Source organism: Anopheles maculipalpis, chromosome 3RL (genome assembly GCF_943734695.1).
Source record: "Anopheles maculipalpis chromosome 3RL, idAnoMacuDA_375_x, whole genome shotgun sequence".
NCBI classification, from domain to species: Eukaryota; Metazoa; Arthropoda; class Insecta; order Diptera; family Culicidae; genus Anopheles; species Anopheles maculipalpis.
The window spans coordinates 42261864-42273228 of record NC_064872.1 but is presented as its reverse complement, the minus strand read 5'-3'; the positions used below and the strand labels follow the sequence as shown (position 1 = coordinate 42273228).

General features: G+C 40.3%; 1 protein-coding gene across 2 annotated transcripts; it reads left to right on the top strand.

The window, feature by feature from the left end:
• Positions 1 to 1440: 1440 nt before the first annotated feature.
• Positions 1441 to 5401, top strand: LOC126564760 (glycoprotein-N-acetylgalactosamine 3-beta-galactosyltransferase 1-like). Of its 2 annotated transcripts, none has more exons than XM_050221860.1 (5): positions 1441 to 1499; positions 3909 to 4307; positions 4377 to 4515; positions 4592 to 4970; positions 5049 to 5401. In XM_050221860.1, the coding sequence occupies exons 1-5, from the start codon at positions 1481 to 1483 to the stop codon at positions 5355 to 5357; spliced, it is 1245 nt and encodes a 414-aa protein (XP_050077817.1). In that variant the 5' UTR covers positions 1441 to 1480; the 3' UTR covers positions 5358 to 5401. The 2 variants fall into 2 exon arrangements, with proteins under 2 accessions (XP_050077817.1, XP_050077816.1); XM_050221859.1 differs by lacking the exon at positions 1441 to 1499 and adding an exon at positions 3806 to 3830.
• The last annotated feature ends 5964 nt before the right edge of the window (positions 5402 to 11365 follow it).

The window sequence follows — 11365 nt, the reverse complement described above, 5'->3', positions numbered from 1 at the left end:
GTGTTTTTCGGTCATTAAATCGACAACAAAATTTAAGAGAAGTTCATTACAACGAGTGAGTTTGTTCTTCCAGTTCCTTGAAAGAGTCCCATTTCGCGCGTTGAATTGGATTTTACTGGATTACATTAACTTCACGATGTTGATGTTTAAGGCGCACGTTTATGTTTCATGTTTACGCTGACCCTGTTTATTTTTACGATTCACTGTAGCCGTTATTCTTCTGTATCTTTTGCGATAAATTGAATCATTTCACTGTTCAAAGTGATCTTAACTTATGCTTCCTTTTCAGTGTTTTAAATCCGCCACAATATGCATTCCGAAAAATGCGTCCTGTGAAAGAATTGTGCATAAGGTTATTGATTGATAAAATTACATACGTTATAATTTTACAGTCACATTCGGTCTTCCTTTAGCTTAAACTACATTTTGTACTTAATACATTACTACCGCTAGCATTCACTAAACTAATACTGTAATTTGTATATCTTGCCGTTTTTTCGATGTTCTGGTAATACTAAAACACGCGATTGTAATGTTTCGTCTTTCTATTATTTTTGAACAATACATCACCTGCATAAATTAGCATGTGTGGCACCATTTCCATGCATACATCAACGAAACGATACACAAAGGGTGAGAGGGGAATTATTTAATTTACATTCGTAAAGGCCCTTTACGGTGTGATCTACATACTTTTGCTCTTGGATAGTTTTAGAAGATGAGATTTTGTGTATAGCCGGAGTGTGACGGTCTACCACTTAATACTCCCAGCATGCGGGATCAAAGTGTTATACATCGTGTTTGTGATATAGTTTTTTGTTGTCGTTGATCAATATTTAATCTGTGATTTATATCTCTTTTTCAGGAATGCTGCATGATACAATTGCGATAGATTTTACCGCTAGTGATGATGACGCAGAGCGTGTTATGAAGTAGTGAAATTGTGAAACAAAGTCCGTGGGCGTTAGTCAAATGATAATGACCCTTACCTCGAGCAGGCTCATTTAGATTTTCATTAACGACTAAAGCATAGTGACCATTACGCGATCATTTCGACTTTGGTGCTAAGCTACGTCCCAACGTTGTGCTAAAGCTTCTGCGAAAAATCGGTGTTGTACTGTGCTGCGCATTCAAACAAACAACATCAAACCTAGATCATTCGTGCGATCAACGTTTCACTCAACGAATGAGCTACCGATATTATAATGAAATTAGACTCTATAGCGTTGTTATTTCAAAATCACTAAGTTCAAGAACTCGTTTATTCTGTAGTCACGTTTTAAACTTTTATTGAAACGTAGTTAAGTGTCCGATGCCTACGTGGCTATTTGTTTTCGAAAGCCGCATTATTGTTTGAATCTCGGTAAACGTTAATGATCAAATGCATCAGACGTGTAGTAGTGATTCGCGAACAAACTGAAACTTGCTTTAAAGGTGAATTGATCAAAAATCGAACCAACAGAAAACCACGCTTAACGCTATGAAAATCACCGATTTAGGTATGTATTTGTATCGTCGTTTTACCATTTTAGGTTTTACTTTCTAATCAACTAATCTACTAATATTTTAGTCAAATAATTTACTGCTAGAAAGACTAAACGCCTTAAACCTTTTTATTTTGTTGTTAATCATGTGGTTTATTTAATGTTTATTGGCGACGAATGTCTACTTTTAATACAGATTAGTCGATTAAGTTCAAATTCCCATATTAAGAATTGTTTATAACTGTTGGGATGAAGAAGAAACCTCTACCATTTAATAAAAACGACCCCTTTGGTACATTTTGTATCGTGGTGTATGTTTCGAGCAAAATAATGGCCCTTTTATGCTATGCTAAATATTTGTGTCATTTGCAGAACGGGAGAAATATGAATGACTAACATTTGCTTGATATCTCATCTGAAGCGTTTGTAAAACGGAATTTGTTGGATTAAAAGAGTGAAATCATCAGTAAATGCTGTTATCAAAGATTAAATACATTATACCTTATATGGTAGAATAATTTTATTTACCTTATATGGTAGAATAATTTGTAGGAAGAATTTTATTTCATTAATACTTACTCATCCGATTGGAAATCGGTGTTGGTCTTTGCACGGTAGGACTGGGAATCGAATTTCATCCAGACCGTTCAACCGAAATAAAAAAATAGATCGATTCATTGGAAATTTGCTTCGCAATCTCATTTTTAAGTTATGCAGAACAGCAGGTGGTTTGAAAGTATTCTGCGTCACTGTGTTCAAATTAAAAGTATTAAAAATTGTAGTTAGTAAACCATCAGATGACGACAAGCATAACCTCCAAGGTAGTTACGTATAGCAGAAGAAAAAGACCGTCCCGCGGTCTTGGCATATTGCAGAAGTTTTCGATATAGTTCTCGGACCACCGTCGTCGTCTGTCACTATGATATTTTACTGTCACCGTCTTTGCTCCATCTCAGTTCAGAGCAGAGCAGGAAACACATTTTATGTCCATATCTTCTTCTGCTTGGTTTGACGATCTTTTAGGTCACGCCGGCCATCTAAAAGCTTACTAGACTTGCTGATGCCACGTAGTTGGATAGTCAGTCCTCTATACGGGAGAACGGTTCGGATAGGATTTGAACTCTGGTCCTGTTGTGTGATTCTCATAAGTGTCCAGACCATCGGAGCCTGGCGATTTTAGTTGACTTAATAATAGAGAAATATGAGATCAAAAATCACTATTAACGTGGCCAAATGGACAGTGTAGAGGACGCTCGAACACGTTCAAAAGAGTTTTATAATTTTTTGACCCAGTAAAAAGGATAGTTTTGAAATTATAACAGTTCTTCGTACATTCGTTACTGACATACATGTAAAAACAACTGGGAAACACAACCGAATCTGTGTACAATATTTGCGCAAGTGAAATACCTCATCAGCAACGTGTGCTTGACATTATTTTTCTGTTTCTGGGGTGATACGGAACACTGAGGGGCGAACCCCAAATAGAGAGCGATCGTCACATGCAGTCTTTACTGGACGTTTCGTGTTGCTGTGCAATGTAACAACAGATCTGGAATCAAATTTGTATGACCTGCGTTCGGAACACTCTTCTTTAAATCTTCTACTGCAACAACATCCATACAGAACGTCAAGTGTGGCGGTTCCATGGTCGTTTGTCATGGTGTTATCCACCGAAGGAATCGTATCCATCCAGCTGTAGCAAGATCGAACTATCCTATAACTATATTAATTTATTTGTAGCTGATAGCAATACAGCCAGGGCGTCCTTCTCGAAAAAAAATAACGGAAAGACCGTCAGCTGTTAGCTGGCTTCGGTGCATTTTTAGTGTCTATTATTTAACGCGAAGCTATTATTCTATGATGTTATAACAGATCACATAATCGCGGATCGTATCACAAGAAAGAAATCATGAGTTTTGGTCACGTTCTTAGTTCTTTGTACAATGCGTTCGTTATTTCTGTGCGCTTCAAGCAGTTTAAAACTTACCCAATGTAACCTACAAAAAAGCAGGTGTTTCACTTACCTTGCAGCACACATAATCATAACACTCTCAGCTCTCGTGTCGTTGCCAGAACCATCAAACTGGTTGAAGAATGTTTTTGAACGTACTGGGCAACATTTAAGGGGAGCTAAGGTACGCATACTGAGCGTCAGAGCACACGTGTTTACAAAATAAACATATATGAGAAAAGCAAAGTCTGCACGACAAATTTCGTTATTACACAGCTGCAGCTAACACCAGTTTGTGCTTGTGACTTGAGTTTCACTTTCCACTTTCGTGTGGCCGCACAGTTACGCCGATACGGTCGCTCTTAATATGCAGAAGAGCATCCCAACACTGGGTTAGAGATAGTTTTGTTCGAATATTTTATTAAGAATCGTCTCGAGCTACTAATTGGTAATACCATCTTCCATTACAGGTCTCCGAAATGGCAGTCATCCGCGAACATTCATTACGCTGCTATTTGGCACCGTGCTGGGCTTCATGTTTGCTACTTTCATATCATCCACAACGGTGCGACAACCGTGGATGCCAGAAAGTTACCGGCAACGTGAGCCACCGTCAGTGGTGAGTGATCCACACACGGGCAATGAGCTACGGGAAGCAGCTGGCCCGGAACAGGATGTTGGTCAGCATGCTGCCCACGAAGAGGTCCATGCGCATGAGAATGCATCCATTGCGCAACAGCTACAACGGGAGGTTCGTGTCCTGTGCTGGGTGATGACTAATCCGAACAATCACAAGTCGAAAGCATTACACGTCAAACGCACGTGGGCTGGTCGCTGTAATAAAGTGCTGTTTATGAGTTCAGTTGAAGGTACGTTTTGAAACGCGCTTATCGTATAGAATATTGTACCGTTAACTAACTTTGGTCGACATTTTCTAGATCCTCTTATTGGCTCGGTGGCATTGCCTGTCGGTGAAGGTAGAAATAATCTTTGGGCAAAAACAAAAGAAGCATTTAAGTACATCTATCAACATCACCTGGATGATGCTGATTGGTTCATGAAGGCAGACGATGATACGTACGAGCTAACAACACTGGTGTAAAGGGGACTAACTGTAATTATTAACCGATTTATTCGTTTATTTGTTTTTTAGGTATGTGATTGTGGAAAATTTACGGTACATGCTTTATTCTTACTCGTCGAGTCATCCAATTTATTTCGGATGTCGATTCAAACCGTATGTTAAGCAGGGCTACATGTCCGGTGGTGCGGGATACGTGCTGAGCAAGGAAGCGGTGAAGCGCTTTGTGGAGGATGCCATACCCAATCCTGCCTGTCGGCAGGACGATGATGGGGCCGAGGACGTAGAGATGGGCAAGTGCATGGAAGCGGTAAAAGTGTTGGCCGGCGATTCCAGAGATTCAATTGGGCGGGGAAGATTTTTCCCGTTCGTGCCTGAGCATCACCTAATTCCAAACCATGTGGACAAGGACTTTTGGTATCTGAAATACACGTACTACAAACCGGATGAGGTATGTATGATACAGAACTCAACATAAAAGGCAAATAAGGTGCTAATGCAGTTTATATATTTTTTTTTTTCTTTCAAGGGTCTCGAATGTTGTTCGGATAATGCAATATCTTTTCACTACGTGTCGCCTAATCAAATGTATGTGCTAGATTATTTGATTTACCACCTACGGCCGTACGGCATTGTTGGCCATTCTCAGCCATTACCAAAGAAGCTAAGCTTAGGTGACATTGTGCGGGTAGATGATCTAGGAAAAACAACCACCAAACCAGCAAGTCAACAACAGCAACAACAACGACGGAACAAACACGTCCATGGTCAAGCGGTTGATGAAAATCAGAAGGACGTTACTTATAGTGATAATAATGAAAAAGAACCAAATACCTAATAAGATCTAGTTGAGTAGGTTGCTAGGTACCAAAATTTCTATCATTAAAAGAAGAGAAAACAAGTAGAGCAAAATTTGCTCCCCAAGCGTAGTGGCGAACCTGCCGTTGGTTGCGCGATGTATGAACGATGTGCGTAAATGGTAATGAAATGTATGCGTTGAGTGAATGTGTGCTACCTGGGAAGCCAATTGCGCTTGAAACCAATGTCATGTAGGTTTAAGATTTTTTTTTATGTTAAACAACAACAAAATTACACAATTGGGAAGTGTTTTCATGCTGCACTGGGGGATTTCATTTTCGTGTGAATGCATTAATTGGGTTTGGTTTGTGTTTCCTATAAGATACGTGAATCTCTTTCCACCATGTTCTATCGGACGATCAGATAAATCGTAAAGTTCCAACCAACTGCTGGCAAGTGCTAAGAAATTATAGATTAAGTCTTCTACTCAAACATACTTGCGAACTAAGTCGTACAACTCATATGTACCCGTATCTTCTCATTGTTAGACACTATAATCTCAACAGATCTTCGCCAATCATTTCTGGCTTCATTGACCCGTAGCTGGATAGTTTGCGTTGTGAAATCATAATTGTTGTTCTTGCCTTTGTTTTGTTCCTGTAGTTAGATAGGCTGACTTTTAGTTTCAACAGGGCTTACAGACGTTAAATTGTCATTGTAATGGTCTTTTCGGTCTTTATAATATTGTGAATCATTCATTGATAACAATCGATTTGATACCTTTTTTTTTCTTCTTCATCTTTAACTCATAAATTTTGGCATGTCTTGGCCTGCCTCTTCTAGCTTTCCTTAGTTTAATTTTACCTGTAGAAGGGTAGTCAGCTCTGCGTGCGGCGAGACGGTCTGGACTTGATTTGAAGCCCGATTATGACGTCTCAAGACCGGTATAGCTACAGTCAGTGCCACCGGAGTACCCCATAACAACAATTAGGATACGTTAATGAAGGTTTCTCGAAACGAAAATAAGCATAACCAAATATTAAGTTTAAATAAACATTATCTTAACTAATATAGTTTACTTGGTAACAACAGTTCAGGATGAATCGTGAAACAAAAAACTGTTGAAAAACAAAATGGTCTGTTCATATTAACGTTAGGCACGTCCTAAGAATCGAGTAATATTTCCATTTTACTTGAACTCACCTCTCTTTGAATCACTATAATGTTTTTTTCTCGCGTGTGTGTATTGTGTTTGTACAAATATGTGTTGCATTACAAAATCCAATATCATAAAATACTTGGAAATCTTTCCTCCATTACTGTATATTATTCAAACAAATGTTTTGCATCTGTTTTACAGTTTATTTTAATAATATGATTGTATCTGACACACAAATGGAAACCAAGTAAAACATGTAGCAAAGTTGCCATCACATTCAGGAATATTAGTTATGTTTTAAGTGTAATCTTTTCTTGTACCAAGTTCATTTTCCCGATGCATGTGTCAAAAACGGAAAAATCATACAACTGAATAGCAGAAACGAAGTTTTATATTAACGTAATCGAATATGTGTGACGTGGATTAAGAACTCTGAGGACTTATAAAATACTCCCTAAAGCAGAACAAAGTCTAGCTGTAAGCTATATCGCATGGTAAAGCGTATTAAAAACCCTAACTTGAATAAAGTAATTTATGAAATATGATCATGTAGTTTAAGCTTTCCCTACAGGCACATTGGACCATTTATACATCGTGAGTCAATAAGTACCTCCTCTGTCCGAAAGACCTCGAGCAGCGGATCAGTTGTGGTCCGCCGGCAGGTTAGTGCTGCACGCACTTCGTTAACAACTGTAGTTAACTTGTCAAACTAATCAAATGCAAGCCACTGGTAAGTACCGCCGGCGTACGTTAATGTGACAGGACTATGGAAATAAATAATTATATTACAAGCTGCGTCTGACTGACCGATTGCCTAGAGGGCGCTGCCGAAAGAAATATTTGCAAAAATGTGTGTATGTTTTTCCTTTCAGCAAGCCGATATTGCGGATGATGATTATTTTTATCACTTAACGCAGAGATTTCATGCGTACAGATAGCGTTCCGGATGCGCCTTTCGATTCGACCCTCAAAGAAGTAGCAGTGAAATAGTGCTTTCAGCATAAAACTTAATTCTTCTTCTTGGCCTAACGACCTGTAAGATCAATCCAACCAGCAAATGGCTTCCTAGACTTGCCGATACCATGTAGTTAGATAGTCAGTCTACACTACAGGGGGACGGTCCGGATGGGTTTTGAAACCTAGTCCTGTCGTTTGAATGCCGCTGCCGCCTCCTTTTAGAAACTTACACCACCGGGCCGTCCCAAAACATAATTAAATGACTAAGAAATGCTTGCAACTCAAAACCAGTGAGATATTTTTCCATGCGCCCAACGGATTTTTTACATTATAATATTTTTAAAACGAATTTTTACATAGTCATTTATAGCGATAAAGTCGCTCCTAAACGTAAGGTTTAAGTCAAGTTACAAGCCGTATCTTTCACCGTAGCCGTACACATCCCCCCCCCCACCCTTGGCCAACACTTTTGTTTTTGATATGGGTCCCAATATAAATTCGTTCAAACATTTCGATACACCACGGCATCCACTCCGCTTATGGATCCGCCTCCGAGGGGCTAAATTCGCCACTCGTACAATCATGCATATTTCTCGTTCTTCCACCTCAAGCTTTTTTGTTCCAATCTCAATTCCTAAATCAGTATTCTCTTTGTCGTGTTTCTACATTCCATGACCTTGGAGTCTCCCCCGGACTGTGTAATCTGTCTTTCAATGTCCCCAATTATGCCTTATGCGATTCCATAAAGAAAATGTTGGGTATCATTCCCAGAATGTGTAAAGACCTTAATGATGTTAATTATCTTAAATACATCGTGATTGTAGCATATACTTCTGCGAGTCTGACTGGAATCCCGTATCTAATTCATGGACAGCCAAAATGGCGAAAAAATCAACGTTCCATCATCAGAATTTTGTGGCGTCTTTTAGATTGTTCCAGAGCTCCTCTCCCATCCGATATCGATCGTTGTCAAATCTTAGGCTCAGATACGCTCAGATACGGGCTAATAGGGCCCAAACAATATTTGTTGCTATCCTTACTTTAGGCTTCATCGACGCTCCTGACCTTCTATTCCCTTTTTATGCCTCCTTCCGCAACCTTCGGCCATATTATTCACTACTACATGTGAGGGTTCTTCTAATCTGGTATGTTCTATATAAGATTTTTTTTTGTCACCTGCCTTGGCTTCCAGAATTAGATCAATATTAGAGGTGTTAAACTCATTTTAACTCTTGGGTAAAGATGAATCGCGGGCCGCTTGAAAAAATGTTACCCTTGTTGTCTGACCAATTCAATAGTAACAAATAAAAAAAATGTAAGTAATTTTTATACTGATATCCAAACTGTTTTTTCATGAAGTACAATAGTTCCAAATGCGTCCGAAACGTACAATAAGCGATCCGTCTAAGTAAAAACGAAAAAACGGAATAAATGAACGACATATACGTCCATACAAAGAGGTATCCGAGGCGAACACTCGACTACAAACACGAGATGGGATTCAGTTGAGAATGCGAAGACGAAGTACCTAATTGTCTCTGACAAAGTACTCTGGTAGCGCCTGGCTGGGCAGCAAAGTATCGAAGGGAAACCATCTAATGTTGTTTGAGGAGTTCTGTTATTTTAGTATGATCCTATCAACAGATGACAGACAACCTAAGTTGCGATATCCGGAGATGCACTGTTCAAGCGAATCATATGTACCATTTACATATTCAGGTTCAGAGTAGTGGGTGTTAAGCTCCATCCTTGGTCGTGCAGGTGCTCTGACAGAGACCACAGCCCATGATTTGAGCAGGTGATGTATACGCCGGATTCATGCTACAGGAAGATGTTCATCAGGGACCCGTTCGGCACGAAGCATAAAAGAGCGAGCCCCTTGACTGGATCAAGTGGAGTCGAATAGATCGGAAATCGTGTTAGGCTGCACACGATTTCCCATGGACCTATGTTATACCATCATAAACATTTTGATGTGTTGTAGAAAATCAATCATGCTAGTGTTGTTTTGTTTCTAATTTTTGTTTTTATTGACAAACATAAACTATAAATAGTTAGTAAAATTGTTCCTATGTTTTATATCCATCGTAGGATGCAACACAATTGCAGCTAGCTTTCAGGAACTCACAAATCTATTCGTGCAAAACACTACACTACCGGTAGGTCGTCTATACTAACAGTCACTCTAACGAGAAATTCTCTCATCGAAAACTGCATCAAACATCGCGGCAGCCGGCTTAAGTCTCGAAATTCTCCCATTTCTTTGAGACTGTTGACCCATGCTCTAACATATGCTCTTGTACGTAAGTGTTCATGTAACCGTGTAACACAATCATCTAAGTACTCACGCTCGGTCGTTACTTCCTCTCACTCTCTTGCTCTCGGTCTCTCGGTAGATCGATGAGTGCGATCGTGAGTCCGGGTGGTGCGCAAAAAGCACCCCTAAAACCAGCGAGATCAACGAAGCTGGACCGAAGTCTTCGTTAACATCTCGGTCCGTACGGTTGTGCTTTCGCTTTAGTTTGGCTTGCTGACCGCGAAACTCGACAAAGGTGTGCGCCCGCACAACAGCCACCCATCCGCGTGTCCGACCGTGTTAGTGTGTGCTGCTGGTGGGTCTTGTTTGAGGTATTTTGGGGAGCTTTTTTGTTGTTGTCTTTACTTCACTCGTCGTCGTCGTCGTCGTAAACGCCGTATTCTCGTTTTCGTTTCGTTTGACTATGCATCGATTGAACGCGCAACAACGCGAGTCTAAGTGGCTGTGGGCTGAGAAGAAGACGCTGTAAGGTTGGTTTTTGGTGGTACCAGCCGTATTACTGTGACTGTCTTGTTGTCGGCGACCTCCATCTCCATCCGTTTGCATCTTTACCCCCGCCGTAGTAGGGGCGGTTCGTGTGCATCTCCCAATCTGAAGTGTATGTGCCTGTGGTTGTAGTGTAGAAGAGTGCCATTTATTTGCCTTGTGCTCGTTTCATGTGTTTTTTTTATTGTTGTTATTTTCCCGTTACCCATCGCTCGCTGCGCCCTAAGTCACCTCCCAACGGGGGCATCATTTTCAAGTGTTTGGTTGCTCGCTCGTTTCGATTTTCGCGACTGAAATTGAAAGACAAATGGTGCGGTTTACAGTTCCGTGTTCGTTAAAGCATTTGGGAAGCTGTTAGGGTATCGCTAAGTACGAATAAAAAAAACACCCATAAACAACGTTTTATATTCCTTTAAAGTGTTTTTTATTCATAAAACATAGGCTAGAGACTATGACTAGTAGCAGCTCGTGTCGCGGTTGTATATATCCGTAGTCAGTCTTAAGACCATGTTTGAACAATGTTTGAACCACTGAACGCTTTCGAAAGTAGCTCGCATCTTAAGCAGGCTCAAAAATGTAAAATATTTTATTTCCATTTCATACTTTATGTGTTTCAATCTCATGAAATCATTAAATAGTTGGACAATTTTTTTTTTTTTGTTTTTACACTAGTACACTAGTTGCGAAAAGATCTGCGTTAAGCTGAACAACTCAAGATGGGTTCGCGGCTTGTGAAAGGCAATAAAGAGAGATCGCATACCGTGCGCGTGTGCGCTCAGCTAACCATGCTACTAGTGCTGAAAAGTGAAAACATTCCTGCCCGATACGAACACCAATGCAGGCGCGAGTGAGTAGCAGTTTGAATGCTGCTCTGATCGTTGTTCCCCTTTAATTGCACGCGCGCGCCTTAGGTGAGGTTAGGGTTTGTGGTCGTACCCGGCGTTCAAGTCGTTTGTTTCCTCTGGCCGACACAGCTACCAGTACGCTGGTGGCATACTTTAGCTTGATTAGGCAGACGATCGCTAACTGATCGTACACGACGAGCTCACCGATAATGGCAGTTAATCAAAACTCATCACCATCGTCACCGTACAGTGCCAACTTCGACTTTGCACATTGAGGTTGAGAG

Coding starts and splice junctions, on each gene's coding strand:
- LOC126564760 (XM_050221859.1), top strand. CDS start 3,806: ATGCAGAAGAGCATCCCAACACTGG. Junction 4,308..4,376: donor GTTTATGAGTTCAGTTGAAG/GTACGTTTTGAA, acceptor GACATTTTCTAG/ATCCTCTTATTGGCTCGGTG. Junction 4,516..4,591: donor ATGAAGGCAGACGATGATAC/GTACGAGCTAAC, acceptor TTTGTTTTTTAG/GTATGTGATTGTGGAAAATT.